The sequence below is a fragment of the Coniophora puteana genome, assembly GCF_000271625.1.
Source record: "Coniophora puteana RWD-64-598 SS2 unplaced genomic scaffold CONPUscaffold_16, whole genome shotgun sequence".
Taxonomy (NCBI): domain Eukaryota; kingdom Fungi; phylum Basidiomycota; class Agaricomycetes; order Boletales; family Coniophoraceae; genus Coniophora; species Coniophora puteana.
Genome location: NW_006913068.1, coordinates 730,934 through 747,537, shown reverse-complemented (window position 1 = coordinate 747,537; position 16,604 = coordinate 730,934). Strand labels below are relative to the sequence as shown.

At 54.0% G+C, this 16,604-nt stretch overlaps 6 protein-coding genes and 1 non-coding gene across 7 annotated transcripts; 3 read left to right on the top strand and 4 right to left on the bottom strand.

Moving 5' to 3' along the window:
- The first annotated feature begins 1,054 nt into the window (after nt 1–1,054).
- Nucleotides 1,055–2,273, top strand: CONPUDRAFT_112198 (alpha beta-hydrolase). Its single transcript, XM_007776143.1, has 3 exons — nt 1,055–1,201; nt 1,267–1,553; nt 1,615–2,273. Exons 1-3 carry the CDS (start codon nt 1,090–1,092, stop codon nt 2,155–2,157), a joined length of 942 nt encoding a protein of 313 aa, XP_007774333.1. The 5' UTR covers nt 1,055–1,089; the 3' UTR covers nt 2,158–2,273.
- A 378-nt stretch (nt 2,274–2,651) lies between these two features.
- Nucleotides 2,652–2,723, bottom strand: CONPUDRAFT_t119. Its single transcript has one exon. It is a non-coding gene; the product is annotated as a tRNA-Asp (tRNA).
- A 1,031-nt stretch (nt 2,724–3,754) lies between these two features.
- On the top strand, nt 3,755–4,379 carry CONPUDRAFT_147201 (uncharacterized protein). Its single transcript, XM_007776142.1, has 2 exons — nt 3,755–4,112; nt 4,165–4,379. The coding sequence occupies exons 1-2, from the start codon at nt 3,782–3,784 to the stop codon at nt 4,206–4,208; spliced, it is 375 nt and encodes a 124-aa protein (XP_007774332.1). The 5' UTR covers nt 3,755–3,781; the 3' UTR covers nt 4,209–4,379.
- Nucleotides 4,380–5,307: 928 nt separating this feature from the next.
- Nucleotides 5,308–6,911, bottom strand: CONPUDRAFT_169416 (uncharacterized protein; the record flags this gene model as incomplete). Its single annotated transcript, XM_007776141.1, has 3 exons — nt 5,308–6,013; nt 6,079–6,542; nt 6,605–6,911. The coding sequence occupies 3 exons, from the start codon at nt 6,909–6,911 to the stop codon at nt 5,387–5,389; spliced, it is 1,398 nt and encodes a 465-aa protein (XP_007774331.1). The 3' UTR covers nt 5,308–5,386.
- Nucleotides 6,912–7,673: 762 nt separating this feature from the next.
- Nucleotides 7,674–9,390, bottom strand: CONPUDRAFT_140047 (uncharacterized protein). The gene is made up of 3 exons (XM_007776140.1): nt 9,033–9,390; nt 8,498–8,961; nt 7,674–8,434 (listed from the first exon to the last, which is right to left on the bottom strand). The coding sequence occupies exons 1-3, from the start codon at nt 9,325–9,327 to the stop codon at nt 7,781–7,783; spliced, it is 1,413 nt and encodes a 470-aa protein (XP_007774330.1). The 5' UTR covers nt 9,328–9,390; the 3' UTR covers nt 7,674–7,780.
- Nucleotides 9,391–9,958: 568 nt separating this feature from the next.
- Nucleotides 9,959–12,455, bottom strand: CONPUDRAFT_77272 (Hydantoinase B oxoprolinase; the record flags this gene model as incomplete). The annotated part of the gene is made up of 10 exons (XM_007776139.1): nt 9,959–10,357; nt 10,437–10,673; nt 10,731–10,800; nt 10,856–10,994; nt 11,063–11,252; nt 11,320–11,480; nt 11,545–11,587; nt 11,672–11,999; nt 12,062–12,148; nt 12,229–12,455. 10 exons carry the CDS (start codon nt 12,453–12,455, stop codon nt 9,959–9,961), a joined length of 1,881 nt encoding a protein of 626 aa, XP_007774329.1.
- Nucleotides 12,456–12,874: 419 nt separating this feature from the next.
- On the top strand, nt 12,875–14,611 carry CONPUDRAFT_147197 (PLP-dependent transferase). Its single transcript, XM_007776138.1, has 3 exons — nt 12,875–13,320; nt 13,394–14,280; nt 14,342–14,611. The coding sequence occupies exons 1-3, from the start codon at nt 12,954–12,956 to the stop codon at nt 14,504–14,506; spliced, it is 1,419 nt and encodes a 472-aa protein (XP_007774328.1). The 5' UTR covers nt 12,875–12,953; the 3' UTR covers nt 14,507–14,611.
- The last annotated feature ends 1,993 nt before the right edge of the window (nt 14,612–16,604 follow it).

The following is a 16,604-nucleotide window of genomic DNA, read 5'->3' as shown; positions in this document are numbered from 1 at the left end:
TATGCAAGGGGGAAGCGCACCTTTGTAGCTCAATGATGGGAGCAAGCTGACGCACGCAGCATGGCAGCACATCCCCAGTACATACGTGTTTTGCACAAACGACAAGTTTATACCTCCGGCGATGGTGGAGCCCGTGATTAAAGACGCGCAGGAGAAATTCCCCGCTCGCGACGAGGATGACTTTCCCGGAGCGTTTGATCGTATCGAGGTGTGCGATTCTGGACATTACCCGTTCCTGAGCCATGTCGAGTGGACAACGACGGTGCTAAGGAGAGCGGCGGGGGAAAGGGTATAGATAATCAATTCTACCCTTTTGTTGAACTCTTCAATGCATTGTATGTGTTCCGCTCTGGCGTTGAGCTTGAGAGAAGAACACCAAGTCAGTAGCGAGCAGAGACAGCAGAAACACACCTCGTGTCATCCCCATTTGTCACAAGTTTGACTATCTTTAGCGTCTATTGTAAGCGCTGGCGGCCCCGCCTGCAGACTTGTCGCTGAACGGGAGATGAAATGCTGCGTTCTTCAAGTCCTTGACAAAATCATCGGTAAGCAACAGCACGTGAGGGCTATGTCGTGGACAGAAATGGTCAGCACTGACATATCGTCAGGGGTTGAGTTGATGGGATGGCAGCACAGGTTGAGCGATCGGAAATCGCCGAACGACGCCCTGGAGCACAGACCCACACCATCCCATGTCAACCATCTTCCTTCGCTGTCTTTATGTCTGGTGTCCTGACAAAACGGTAGTTCTCGATCGTAAAAAGCCTCTCGAGGTACACTGTCTCGCTGATCCGCGACGTCGGATGGCGCTGGCGTGTCCTACGGATCCCCTGGTAAGCAGTTGGTAAGCAGATGTACAGTTCCTGTCTTCGTCGAGTCAGGTTCGTATCGCTTTCGACTGCGCTCAGAGATGGCAAGAACAAGGATGCACGTATGTCTAGAATATGCGTGTTGACGAGGGCAGGACAAGCGTATAAAAGCGAGGGCGTATCTTTGTGGTCAACAGCCAAGCCGCCTCATCCATCTCCAACCCCGCCATTTCAATACCAATACCGCCCTTATCACTGTTACCGCCAATCATCATCAACCATGACATCTATGACCAAGTTTATCTGGAAGAAAGACGCATCGGCAGGCGACATCCCCGCCTACGTGCACTACGCCCCCGCCGTTGAGGACGACTCGAAGCCGCGTCCCATCGGTACGCCTGCCCCCCTATCACTATCTTCTACGCCTCCGTTATACTAACGCGACTGTCTTCACTAGTCCTTAACTTCCACGCAGGCGGATTCATGGCCGGAACTACTCACATGACCTCACCCGTCGTCGTCGCCGCCCTCGTTGAGCTCGGCTTCATCGTCGTGCTCCCGGAGTACCGACTCTGCCCCCAAGTCAGCCTCCGCGACGGCCCCGTACAGGATGCTGCCGACTCGCTCGATTGGGCACGCAACGAGCTGCCCCGTCTCCTCAAGGAGACCGCTGGTGTTGAGGCGGATTCGACGAAGGTATGCGCGATGGGTCATTCGGCGGGCGGAGGACTGGCGCTCTCGCTGGTGAGTCTATTCGTCTCCTCGCTTCCCTCCCTACCTCTAATCATTCCCTTCTCGTCGAAAGGGCTCCCTCCCCAACCCACCCGTTGCCATCGCCGACTTCTACGGCTCCAAGTACCTGCGCGACCCCTTCTGGTCCAAGCCCCTCCCCATGTTCGCCGCCGTGCCCCCTCTCGACACCGCGTTCCTCAACAAGATCTACGACGGCCCGCAGGCAATATCGTCCCCGCCCATGTTCACGCCCGAAGGCAAGCCCGTGCTCGATAACCCGCGCACGGCAACGTTGATCAGCGCGCTGCGCGACGGGACGACGTACAACATCATCCAGCCGGATGGTGATCTCGAGTCCGCTGATCCTGCCACGGGATTCAAGGCGAAAGGCAAGGCGTTCCCGCCGACGGTGTTCTTGCACGGTACGGCGGACATCTTCGCGCCTTTCTATCTAGCGGAGAGGGCTGTTGAAGAGCTCAGCGCTCAAGGTGTGGAGGCTGTGCTGATCAAGGCCGATGGGCACGGGCACATCCTTGAACGTGGGATGCAGCGGCACGACGAAGGGTTTGAGAAGTATGTGATGCCGGCTTTGAAGTTTTTGAAAGAGAGGGTTTGATAGTCTGTCTGACAAACCTATGTAGTATTGAACCTGTTATGTTCCAATAGTGTACACTCGATCCATACGATGCCTAAATGTCATTAGAGCTAAACTAAAATCTGCGCAAAATTCGCAATTAGGACCCTTCAGTCGACGGCTGTAGATAATATTAGGAGCAGGCGCAAAGAACGTATGGAGATTATCGAGGGAGATAACTGACGTTCGACGTTTGACTCCTTCAGGAAAACTATGGGCTGTGTCGACCACAGCAAAATCTATACCGATACCGCCCTCGCACCTCCAATGCAACACGGCACCCTCAATGCAACACACACTGAATGCGCTCTCCCTGGCCCTTTTCTTAGAAAACTGCATCATATAATGACCTGTAGGCTTGTTTCACCAACCCACAAAAAACTGTAGTGAACAAAAGAGCAAACACACCCCGTTGCATTGAGGGTGCTGTGTTGCATTGTGGGCGCAAGGGCGGTATAAGTATGCAAAACAAAAGTCTCTCTGGCGGGGAGTCGAACCCCGCTCTCCCGCGTGACAAGCGGGTGTACTATCCGATATACTACCAAAGACCTATGAATTCGGACCCTTAAAGGCCATGTTATTATGTTACTCGCGTTCCCTATCCCATTTCGGCACACCATCTTTATTCTTCCGTCCTTGCTATCGCAGAGGAATATAGGAATGCTTCGACAACTTGATTCAATCCGTCCTTCAGCTGGTTCCTTCAATCCGGCGCAACAGGAGCAACGTTGAGGCGGTGTTCAAGGATACCAATCTCCGGTTACCTGGTGTGGCTCACTTCTCCGCTTCCAGGTACACGCTAAATCGGGCCGTGAATCCTTTGTCTTTTACTGACAGCCCATGTGTAACTGTTTCAAGCCTTCTCTTTGTTCCCACCCGAAGACTTCATGCGTCACATGCCTTCACAACTCACTGCCGATGATGAAGGACAATCCCGAACTTGGCTCCAACCAATCACCTTAGGTCCCGCTCAGCAATGCTCACAGCCCTGCTCATTTTCCCGACGATCCTTCTGAACTTCTACCCAAGGAGCGTCGAATCGGTTTCGGAGAACGAGGCAGGTTTAGAGTGTATAAAATCACCCAACCAACTCATCTCTTAACCCCCCCTCACCCCATCATCCTTCACTTCACTGCCGACTGCCAGAGACAGGTATTTCCCTCACAGAGGAAATGTCTTCTAAGCCTCGAAATTCATATACACGTGCATTTAATATCAATACCCGCCTCAAGGCGTCGGCGTCTTTTCTGGAACGGTTGGAAGAAGAACACCTTTGGCGTAAGGACCGAATGCCTTCAGGGGTGGTCGACGAGTTCCAGAGGAGATTCAACGAGTCCGCCTTTCTCGAAACTTATACTCCAACCCACATTCTGATATCGTCGCAGTTGCCTTCAGACTCAACAGGCACTTGAACGCCGGTTTGGTGAACTGTCCAAGTTCTGGGCGTTCTGGCACAGGAATCACCCCGAGGTCGAAGAGCACAGGCAGAGGTATTACGAATTACGAGAGTTTATCAACGTGAGTACGATGATCAACTCCTCATGAGCCAGATGTAAACATGGCCGCATTACCATTACAGCCGCACTGGATACGGCACGATGAGATCATGCATGCGAACACGCGCCAATTAGCGCCCCGATCAGTATCCCAGCTAGCGCCCCAGTCAGACCACCATGGGCAGTCGAATGGCCGATTGCAGCCAGAGGCGGCAGACAATCCGTACATCCACCGCCAACCTGAGGGACAAGGTTTCACGGACTATCATTGGTCCCGTCGTGAGCGCATCTACCCCAGTGACCGGGCCGGCATTAGCGCCCGCGCTGATGGTGTCACCGCTCAAATCCAGGAGAGAAGCTACGCGGGGTCAACCACTGACAGACTTTTCATCCTCAACGCGCACCAAGCCCAGATTACCTTCCAGACGGGGGCCAACGCGAGTGAGCATGTCTCCTGGGATGATTAGGTGATTGGCGCTCACTGGCATGATAGCAAGCCAGACCGTTCGTCGAGCAAAGCCTGTCATAGCCACCTGAACGGCGAGCTCGAGTGCGAGGAGGACGTGAGACGGGAAGAGGGCCGTTGTTTACCACGAGAGCAAGCATGAATATATGACCTTGTACATCTCCATCAGGAACCAGCGGGTAGCTTACAAATATCTGACATGTTGATCAAGGAAATGTTAGAGCAGAATGAATGAACCTTACATCTTCATGAATACCCTCGCGGGGCCCAGGCTGCTCCGCGGCGCGTTCCCCCTTGCTCCCCGCATGTGCTTGTGTTCCTCCTTCCCTCTTTTCCTGATCAAATAACGGCAACCCCCGTACAGAGTTTCGAGAAAAATAGCCCTCCTCTTGCACAGTATTTCACAGGTCGTCACCGACGCTGTCACCCTCGAGGCGGAATGTCATTGCGCGTGGCACGGCACTGCTTTATCTACGTGTTGCACCCCGTATGGGAGGGTTGCCCACTTACGAGGTCATGTGGCACGCGTACGAACCATATCCCTGACAGAGCAGAGGTCACTCCCTTGTTGTGTTCTTAGAGTCAGATACAGAGTGTTAGGTTAGGTTGGGAAGTACGCACCTCAGACCACTACAGTATACTAACGCGCATTGCATCCATGAACACAAATCCCCTGGCAACTCCACTCCGGCCCGCGCAAGGACTACTCCTGAAGTACAATGAAACAGTGCGAAGGGCGTTATGCACATACAGGCCGGTTTTTAGTGAAAGGCGATGTAGAGAGTGGGTTCACGCATATGTCCAACCTCTTGCGGACGTTTGCTCGGAGGCAAAGGCGTGAGACGTTATGACTAAGCAGCTGCGTCGCTTGTGGTCCGGTCCGACTTAGCCTTCCGATGCTCGCGTTTTCTCCCTCCTACAAGCCACAGACAACGGTTGGTATTTAAAGTTCTCCAAAAGCGCAGAGATTACCAAACAGTCATTATCAGCGCATGTGTCAATGAAACTGATGCGAGGATGCGTGCTATGAGCACTGGATAAGAGCCTTTCTTTGACTTTAACCTTGCTGTGAACGACAGGGAGGTGGAACAGCACACTTCCGAGGGTCTTAGAAGGTGTGCCCCGGTATGCTGCGCTCAGATGAACAGACCATTTTTGATACACAAATCAGATGTTACACATTGCCAAGGATCAAGTTCTCAAGATCGCTTCAAGCTACTAACTTACACATACCCGAACTATCGGTGCTTCAAACCCGTTTCATGACACGGATCATCTCGTCCGAAAGCCTCTTACCCGTCCACTCCTTCCTCTTGTACAGCGAGAGCGTTTGCCCCTCACCCACCAGGCTCAGATGGACGCTCTCATCGTCTATCTTCCTCACTTCGTCCAAAATCTCTTCCAGCAGCGCCCTCAGCTTCTTCAGCCCCTCCCTGGCTCTGCGCACCTCGGGTGCCGCCATGGCATCCGACTCCATACTCTCCAGCTTGTACTTCACGACATTGGAACTGAACGCGCCGCGCTGGTGTTGCGCGAGATACAGGTGAGACGTCTGGGAGAGGTAGAGCTGCGGATAGGTCTCCTCCCAGTCAAGCGAGCGGTGCGAGGCGCGAGTCTTGAGTTCGATAAGCGAGGAGTGGGGTACGATCTCTCGTTTTCCGACCTGCCCGTTACTGAGGAGAGCTGACGATGGCTGTAGGCGAACCGATAAGCCGAAGATGCTGCTGCGTGTAGGAACTTTGGCTTTCGCGGCGCTTCTGACAGTCAGCCCTGAGAAAGCAGTGAGGAGATCCCCTTCTCCCTGTTTCGTCGCGAGGGCGCTGTCAACACAAGCGTCTACCTCGAACCTGAGAAGAACGCTCAGACCACCGAAGCTCTGCGGGCCCTCCGCGTCAGACCGAGTACTCAAGCAACACGACGAGCGTATACGGCAGCACATACCATGCGAACAACTCTATGATGACCCGTCGCATCCTCACACCCCTCTGCGAGCTTTGTCGACGCCTTCTCATACTCATGCCCATACCCACGGAACCCGGTGATATATTCACGCACCTGGGCATCGCGTCGCGTGAACACGCATGTCTTGCCAACGCGTTGTACGTCGATGCGGAATGCCTCGGCTGCACGCCCGTTCGCCGCAGTACCAGGGCCAGATACCCAGCGGAGCAACTTCCGCAGGTTGTTCCTGTCGGTAATGACGTCCAGCGATGCATAGTCGAACCCTCCACGGTGGCTCGTGTCGACGCCACTGTTGCTGCCGTACATCGTCTCAATCGAGGCGAACAGAGGAGACAGAGGGGATGCATTGGAACCCATGCGTGCGGCATTCTGGTCCTGGAACACCATACCAGAGTCCTGAACGACATAGCGAGGATTCTTGCTCGTCCAGATGTTGGGTGATCCTTCGAAAGATCCATACAGTCCGTCAAAGCATTCTCAAGTCAAGTTACGGGAGCATACAGACCTGGTACGATGATCACGGGCGTCTCTGATTCCACCCACGAATACGAGCTAACAGCCTGGACGTCAGTGATGGCAATGTTCGGCTCCGAGACTGCGCTACCCCCGAGGTTCGTCAAGTTTGGAGCCAAGGTCGACGTTGTAGAAGTCACGATGCCAGCACGAATGTATGGCGTCGTGAACTCCTTCAACGGGTGACCATCTAGGTGGGCCTTGACGAACGAGGGGGTAGCTGTGTCCACAGAACCAGTGTTACGGTTGAAGTTGGTTCTAGGTGCTGTTGTACGACGATAAGCCGAGGAATCATACATACTGAGCTACGCGGATGACAGTGACGGGCTGTGAAAAGGTGCTGGCGGGCAGAGAAACACCGCTGGTAGGGAGAGCGGCAGAGGGTTTGACGCCATCTTATAGGGATTCATCATCCCAAAATCACAGTCACACCTAGTCCCTTTTTTGCGGCTGTTTTCCACGTGTCGCTGCGGCGGCTGCGCTCTTTTGACGCTGTGTAAACGGTCACACCCTATGACCGCTTTTCATCAGTTATTCTTAGGTTGGTAAATCGGTTTGCTAGACGGAGGACAAACCAAGGACCGGGATCATGGGGATAGGGTCCTATATTTCCACAAGCAAGCGACTAGCTTGATTGAGCGAACCCCATGACTATGATTGCTCACATGCGTCTACATTAATCATGGCGGTGAGCATACCCAAGCCGACAAGCCGTTACACCAGGAAGCCTTCTAAGATTTCGAACTCAAGTTGCGTTTCCATAGAATGGAATCGTTGTGGCCCGAGGCCCAAAAATACTTGTCTAAAGAAGGGGTCGCTGTCAGGTACGGAAGGTGAAGTCTCTTAAATCACCTATTGCAATGACCCTACAGCCCAAGATACAAGCCAAGAACATGCAATCGATCTCTATTTGGTTCACTCGAGATCTTCCAGAAAAGAAGCGCTGGATGAGTCGCATGGGCGCTAATTTGTACACGCGTTACGCCCTATCCGGGTGCCGGGCTGCGTCCAAACGCCGTCCGATATTCTTATTCTTTCGTTTATACGGCTTACACCAAGACGTAAATTTCGCTTTCTCGATTCTGCGTTACTGACCACTACGCTGGGATCGCACATTTAGAGAACTCTAGTGATACATCTGGCCGAGAACGAGTAGAACGTGGATGTCTCAGGCCTCGCTTTTCATCACGCGAACGACCTCCTCCGAAAGCCTCTTCCCCGTTCCCTCCACCCTCTTATACAACGCAAGGGCCTTTCCTTCCCTGACCAAGCACAGCTGAGCGCTCTCGTCCTCCACCTTCCTCACCTCGTCCAAAATCTCGCGCAATAGACCCCGCAGCTTCTTCAACCCCTCTCTGGCTTTGCGTACCTCGGGACCTACTAGGAGGTCAGACTCCAGACCTTCTAGTGTGTACTTTTCGATAGAAGAGCTGAAGAGCCCACGCTGGTGCCGGGCCAGGTAGAAATGGGGTGTCTGGGAGAGGTAAAGCTGCGGATAGGCTTCGTCCCAGTCGAGCGGCCGGTGCGAGGCACGGGTTTTGATCTTGATCAGGGATGACTGGGCGACGGGCTCCCTCGTTGTAGAAGCTGAATCGCCAGAGCGTTGCAAGAGAATCGATAGTCCGAAAATGGTGCTGCTCTCGGTGCTGACAGCGGCGTTCCCTACGCTCGTAGCCGCAGATTTGGTGGCAGAGCTTCCTACAGTCATACTCCTCAAAGCAGCTACAAGATCATTGTCGTCATCGCTGTCATCATCGTCACCTTCGGTACCAACCCATGCATCGACTTCGGAGCGAAGAAGAATGCTTATCCCACCAAAGTTCTATTCGTCGTGGCGTCAACTCGAATACTACCACAGACGCCTCAAGCAAGCTAAGGCACGTACCATCTTAATAATCCTATGATGCCCCGTCGCATCCTCACATCCATCCGTAGGCGTCGTAGCCGCCTTCTCATACTCTTGCCCGAACCCACGGAACTCGCTGATATACTGGAATACCTGCGCATCGCACCGCGTGAACACGCACGTCTTTCCGACGCGCTGCACGTCAATGCGAAATGGCTCCGCCCCGTGCCCGTCCATGGTGGTCGCTTCGGCATCTGTCGCCCAGCGTAAAAGCTTGCGCAGGTTGTTACGGTCGGTGATAAGGTCGAGGGAGGTGTAGTCGAACTTTTCCTTAGTTTCACTCTTGATAACCTCGCCGCTACGCAGAGCCTCGATAGAAGCAAACAGGGGAGTCATGGACGATGCATCAGAGCCCATGCGGGCACCATTCTGGTCGGAGAACACGACACCCGAGTCCTGAGGGACAGATTGTGGGTTTGTGTTGTTCCAAATGTTAGGCGATCCTGTAAGCGATCAAAGAAACAAAGGTAAGTCATCACGTCAGGACAGCTGTGAACATGGATGATGTTCGGACCTGGCACGATAATCTCCGGATGCTCGGTATCGACCCACGAATACGAACTGACGGCCTCTACATCGGTGATTGCGATTTCCGTATCAGAGTTACCACGGCGCCCCGCCAAAGCTGGGGTCGACGACGTTGTAGGAGCTGCGACACCAATCGGAGAGTATGGCGCCGTATACTCCTTCAACGGTCGACCGTCCAGATGAGCCTTGACGAACGCTGGCGTGACGATGTCCACAGGGGCCGGGCGAGCGAAGGAGGCCCTAACAGGAGGCTTGCGACGGTAGCCTGGGGAATGATACATGTTGTATTATTTAGCTTTAGAGAGTGGAAAGCAAAGGATGGGGAGAAATGGCTGCGACCTGGGACGATATGTGCCCCCTGGTGGATAATGGCATCTTATAGATAACAGGGGGCCCTAGAATCGCAATCAGCCTAAGTGGGAATTCGTGCGAACTGCCGCAGGCTTGCGCAACAGCTTACCGAATGAAGCGAAGCGAAGTGCGGTAACTATGAGGATAGGGTCCAATTGTGACTCCCTCTAAGTTTACACCCTTCAAGATCGTCGAAGTGGTCATTTTGGAAGAACACTAATTTAATTGGTAAGCGCCTGCATGTCACATGGACATATACCAACGATGAGAGCAAGGCTCTGAACACTCCTAGTTGAGAAGCTGTAATGCCAGCCATGTTTGGGTGACTGGAGGAGAGTGGCTTAATGGAGAATAACACGAGAATATCGAACGATGCAGGTCTCGTCTAGCAGCGATACGCCCAGAAATTGCGTGATACGGTGCTTATGTAGCTTTACAACGCCTTGATTTCTAAGAGCGTTTGACTTCTTGACTTGTTCCGGATTTGGTTTGAGATATTGACTTGTTAATGCAGAAACCGTAAACGAAACCAGAGCATGAAGACTTACATCATTATCACTCTCAAAAACCAGCCTGCTTCGCAGCCCTCTCCGCCAAACTCCCCCTCGGCTCCCACCCATGCCTATATCCTTCCTCCTTCTCCATCCTCTCTTTATCGGCACTAGGCACACCCCACCCGCCCCCACCGGGCGTCTCAATCAACAGCCGATCCCCACGACCCATCATGAGCGTCGCCTTCCCACCTACATTAATATGTCTCGGCCCCGTGTCGTCCTGAGCCGCCAGATCCGCAATCGCCTTCTCCTCGATGTTCTTGCTGGTGTCATTGGCGACGCTCTCGGCTTCAGAGCGAGACGTAGGCAGATCGCCGTCTGCGGCGCGACGCTGCTTTATCCACGTGTTGCGCCCCATCTGGGCGGGGTGCCCGCCGGCGAGGCCGTATGGCGCGCGTGTGCGTCTCTGTGCAGTCCAGCGCCACAATTTTTTGTTTTGTTTTATTTTATCAACTCGAATGGATACGAAGATGATGAGAACGCACCTCGGAGAGAATGCTAACCCGCATGTCCTCCATAAATTCGAATTCCCTGATCACACCGTCGCCTCCCTTGAACTCGCCGTCGCCGCCAGAGCCGGGGCGCAGTGCGAAGCGGTGCAGTAGGACAGGGTAGCGTCGCTCGAGGATCTCGGCGTCGCCGATACGTGTGTTCGTGATATGTGTGTGCACGCCCGAGGTGCCATGCCAGCCCGGGCCGGCGCCGGAGCCTCCTGCAATTGTCTGCGGTGTGTGAGCTTAAGAAAGGTGTGACAGTGGAGGATAAAGTAACAGGCACACCTCGTAATATCCCCAGCCCTGCTCGGCTTTGCCGTCTGCGTTCTTACCGCCTTGGCCGAATGTCAGATTGCTATAAAGCACGAGAATTCAGACCAGATGCACAATGTCGAGAAACTCAAGCGTACTTGGTGCATCCCTGACTTGCCGCACACGAATCGAATGCGTGCAGAACGACATCTACGATGCGCTGGCTCGTAAGAACATTTCCTCCGCACACAGCAGCGGTACGTGAGGGCGCAAGAACGGTCTTCTTTGGTATCTTGACTAATCATTTCCCATCCCGTCAGCCCCACGTCCCATTAGCAGCAAAGCTACAAAGGAGCGGGACGAACTTTCCAGCGGCACGAGACACCCAGCATTAAGCGGAATATCCTCGCCGAGCATTGCACGCATGCAGTATATGACCGCCGCGTGCACAACGCTCGCGGGCGCATTGAGGTTCCCGCGCACTTCGGCGCCCGTGCCCTCGAAATCGAGCACAGCGCCGCCGGTTTGGTTGTCAATGTCGATCTTCAGCGCTATCTATACAACGCGTCGGTATCACCGCGTGAGCAGACCCTCAAGGGAGCACGGAGCGGAGGGCACGCACTGGTGTTCCATCATCGAGGTAATCGACGGCGTGTAGGACGCGTCTGCCGTCTGGAGCGTCGGCGGAGACGCGCTTGAGGAGACTGCGCACGCATTGCTCAGCGTTGGAGCGGATATGGGCCATGTAGGATTGTACGGTCTCGAGTCCGTAGTCGTCAACGACTAACCGAAAGCGGTAGGAGGTTAGAGGGTACATGGTGAGTCATAGGTGGCGTCTTATACGTACTGGCTTGGATAAGTTGCACGCCTTTGTGGTTCGCTGCGACTTGCTGTTGAAATTTTCAGCCTAAATTCCCCTCGCTCACGCATATATGCGCAAGGATAAGCAAGACCAGAAATCAGCGGATACGCACCGCATGCAGATCGCTCTCCACATCTCTTATGTTCCTACATCCTGACGCGCCGGGGTACTGTGCCGGTATGTCGATCATCCGCTTATGCAAGCCTTCTTGGTCGAAGTTCCCTCCATCGACGATCTTGAATGAGACGATCTCAGCTCCCTCTTCTGCGAGGCACGTAGATGTTGGGGGCATGCTGCCGGGGAGGATACCGCCAATGTCGGCATGGTGGCCTCGCGAGGCGGTGAAGAAGATGATGGAACGGCCTGAAGGGTCTTCTGAGTCTTGTCCTTCGGCGGGTGGGGAGAATACAGGAGTGATGATAGTTATGTCTGGAAGGTGGCTGTATGCGCTCATTATTGAGCATGGAGATATGGGAGAGAAGAGCAGGAAAGGAGAACGCACGATCCACCAGCATGAGGGGAGTTTGTCATAAGCACATCGCCTGGTTTGAGAGTCTTTCCGTGGAGCTTCATCTGGTACTTGACTGCGCTACGAAGTTGAGCCAGCCGGGGCGTGAGCCGAACACAGTGAGATAACGAGGCTGATAGAGCATGGGCGGAAAAGCGTACAAGCTCATAGCACCTAGATGAATAGGTATGAAAGGCGCATTTGCGACGAGATCGCCATCAGGTGCAAAAAGAGCACAAGAGAAGTCGAGGCGCTCCTTGATATTCGTCGAGATAGAGGTCTGTTGTAGTACACGGCCCATTGCCTCTGCGACGCTCATGAAGCGATTGGCGAAGAGAGTGAGAAGGATGGGGTCGGGCGCATCGTTGCTAGTCTTCGATATAGCCATATTGTGGGGAAGAGGAGAGCGATAGGGAGGACGAGTCCGGCGGTGGTGGCGGTCGAGAGCAAGGCGCGCGTCGGATGTTCGGCCGGGGATGAGATCATTCGATTGGTTGTGAGCGATCTCCCTTTATCTTATCTTATCTCCTCCCCCGCAAGCGGATCGCGCCGTCGTTCCGTCGGTCGCTAGCCGACGCGTCTTCCTCACTGCCCACGATGACCACCTTGAGACTGCAAATAGCGACTCAGTCACTTAACACCTTTCTGAAGACCTGCTCTTCGACGCTCATGGTAACGTCGGCCGTTCTACGTCGATTCGTTAGAATTTCGCATGGACGGTCCGGGGATATCTCTCCACATGACTGACTGTCTTCCATCCCCAGGGGAAGATAACAGGCCACTGGCTCTCCCCGTCCCACTTATAGCATTCAGCCGAAACGTCAAGTCTAGAAATCCGTCTTCCTACATATCCCTTTCCCTGCCTTCTCGCTCATCCATAGCCAAGATGCCTCTCGACCTCGCCATCGTCCGCGCGTCCTTCCCTGCCCTCACAGGCTCTGCTACCTCCAAAGACTTCATCTATGCCGACAACGCTGGCGGCTCACAGACCCTCGCTCCAGTCATCTCACGCATCACCGATTACCTCTCCAATACGAACTGTCAGCTCGGTGCAGATTACTCGGTCAGTCAAACGAGCACCCGCCGGGTTGATGCCGCTGCGGAGGCCGCCGCAGTTCTCTTCGGCGCTGAAGGCGGTAGGGATGAGATCGCGTTTGGGTCAAGCACGACAATGATGGTAGAGAACCTCGCAAGGGCGCTGGAGGCGGATGTGAAGGAGGGAGACGAGATCGTGATCACTGGCGAGCACGAGGGTGCGTTCCTTACTATCTTTATTGGTACATGTGTGGGCAAATGTTGACTTGTCAATATTTGGACACTATGCAGCCAACGTTGGCCCATGGAAGCGCGTTGCAGCTCGCCGAGGCGCCATCCTCAAGGTGTGGAAGCCCTCTCAACTCCCCAACTTCGCCTCGGGCACAAACGCCAACCCCTACGCAATCACCTACTCCCTCGACACTCTCCTCGCCCTCATCACTCCACGTACACGCCTCCTCGCGCTCTCCGCTTGCTCGAACCTTCTCGGATCCGCAATCCCCCTTTCCGCCATCATCCCCACCGTGCGCACCCGTGCCCAACAGCTCGGTGCACCAAAGGTCGAGATATGCATCGACTGCGTCGCGTACGCGCCACACCGGCTCATGGACGTAAAAGCATGGGACGTCGACTACGCCGTCTTCTCGTTCTACAAAGTCTACGCGGTACACAACGCAGCTCTGTACATCCGCAAAAAGGCGCTCAGGGACTCTCTCTCGTCGCTCGCGCACGGGTTCCTCACCGTGAATGTCGCCGAGAAGCCGTACAAGCTGCAGCCTGGCGGCCCGGGGTACGAGTCCGTCTGGGCGGCGGGTGCGGTTGTGCCGTACCTGCGCTCGCTGGCACGCGCAGGTCATGCGGTGGCAGCAGCAGATGCTGCGGAGCATTCAGACGAGCCGGAGGTGGTGCGCTCGACAGCTGCAGTGGCGAGAGAGGAGCTCAGGATCGCGTTCGAGAATATCGCGGAGCACGAGCAGGCTCTCCTCGACGTTCTTCTTGGGTTCCTTACGGCGGATGAGCAGTACAGGCGCGGCGTGCGTATCGTCGGCGATCCTCGCGCCGACACGAGCCCAAGTGTCGGTCGCGTGCCGACTGTGAGCTTTGTTGTGGTGGCCGAGGGCGGGGCAAAGGCGATAAAGAGCAAAGACGTCGTTGCGGTGTTTGATAAGACGAACGAGGTGCGTTTCGTGTCTCCCTTTTATCTTACTTCTTTTCCCGAAGATGAATTCTCGTGAACAGATCGGGATCCGATACGGCCACTTTTACGCGCACGACCTCGTTGCGGGCCTTCAGCCGCCTATCGACACAGACGATGCGGTCGTGCGCATCTCGCTCGTACACTACAACACCGTCGAAGAGGTCCAGAAGATAGTCGAGGTGCTCAAGACGGCGTTGTATGGTTAAAGCCCAGTGTGCGATGATCGAGAAAAGAAGTACATGAAGTTGTCCAATATAAGTGACTTATGATTGTATATTAGAAGAATGTACGAGAGTGACCTAGACCGCAAGCCACACATGCGACGGGGATTGAGGCAAACATCAGTGATTCGTAGTCTAGAGAGATGCGTTGGCGGAACGAATATTCGTCGTTCCTACGACCGTTTGCCTCTGCATACTTGCTGCATCCTTCTGTGGCGTGTGTCATGTCATCGGAACAATGACAGGTTCGTTCCGAGCTACTACGGGACCATCCTTATCACGCTTAGTACAGCTACATGTTCGTGGACACAAACTACTTCTTGACTACTTCTGTCGATTTGATGAAAATCTACGCAGAGAAATCTCTAACAGCGTCTCCTTCAAACATCCAAGTACCAGTAAACGTGTTCATCACAGCTGCGTAACCGTCGGATATAGAAAAATTGGGAGTATAAACCTGAAGGTCTTCAAAAGTGCTCGTGTCACATCGACCACTAGCACTTTCGGTTGTCGCGAACTCCGAGTCTGTCAGCACGTGGAGGAGCTTTGTCCTGAATCGTGAGAGATAGCTCGAGAGGCCCGGTTAGAGCCGATCCCGGGTACTTGATAAGGCGATGGCCGAGTCTCCTTCGAGCGTCCCGTTGACCTGCGTCGACCCTCTCCTACGCGATGAGCTTCAAAGGTGGTCGAAGGCGCTCTGCCAGAGTTTGACACCGACGGCGGCTCGAAGGTGGTGTTGGCTACCGAAAGGTTGCCTTGTGACAAGCTCTGATATCGGGCTTCGTCATCTTGAAGCCCTGCGTCGTCTCTCCCAAGTCGCTGGGATGCGACATCGTTGATCATCCGTAAGTTCACACAAGACACGCCGAGCTACGCTCCGGCACTTTCTATCGAATTGAGCATATATATTATTGGGCTCGAGCTCACACCGCTACAAAATATCATAATTTATCCGAGGGCTTAGCTGAGGACAAAAACGCACCAAAGATAGTTGCACGTATCACCAGCAAGTGTCATTCTACCACGTTCGGGATTTATTCGGGATAAACATCGCAGGCCAAGATAAAAAAGGAAACCCCCATATCAAAACGTCAAACAAAGGTCAACAAAAGCCTACCATAATTTTGAAGATACGAGTTATTATCCAGCCCCCAGCAGTCGCCTGTGTAGCATACAATAGCATACAACCCACGGGTATGTCTCCAGAGTGGTGCATACAGTTGACTGATCACGGCGATCAGCACTGCAGCCTCAGCTCCACCTGAACGAGACTCACCTTCCAGTCATCCAAAGTCTCTTTGAAATACGGCATACACGTCTCCAGCATGTAAAAGATGAACTCGATTGTTTCGCTGTTCTTCTGTTACATTCTGGTAGATCGTGAGCGCGACTGGATATCGCACACGGCCCTGTGCGGGCGCGTCTCGAAACTCATCCAGGTATGTCAGAGATGACAATCGGGCCTTTTGTTTCTCCGGGAATAGCGACAAGGCGCGTATGCACTGTCTGTCTGACATGGTTTCTAGCCTTCCTCTGCGTCCTCTATCCTTCACCGACAGCGTCGACGTCACTCTCACCACCGGCTTCGGGCTGCGTTGTATGGACGACAACGCGTCTGGGTAAAGAGGGCCATAGCATGAACGACTGGCAGGACGCCATTTAGGTATGTCATGCCACGCTGAGTTGTTGGAGTGACGACTCGCCGGAATAACACCCTGCTGAAACACTGTCTCCCATCTGGCACGGCGGTACCCGTCAAACTGAATACTAGGAACTCAGCCACGCTGACAGAAAAAGGTTTACGGAGAACATCACTTCTTCGTCGGCATCCTTGATCATATGGACCACCCGGATCCAGACGCCATCGAGGTAGATCCAGTTATCCTCGTTCGGTACTTGCGGTCTACTTCACGTCGGCGGGGAAAGTGAGGAAAGAAAAGTCAAGGGAGGGGTCCGAAGAGGTTGAACGCGTGTTCAACTTTTAAGGTCATCTCCGCCAATATCAATAGACGCCAAACAACGCGTCAATAACGCGTTTATGTGAATGAATGTATCCTTTGACTATCCGATTTGACACTGGGCG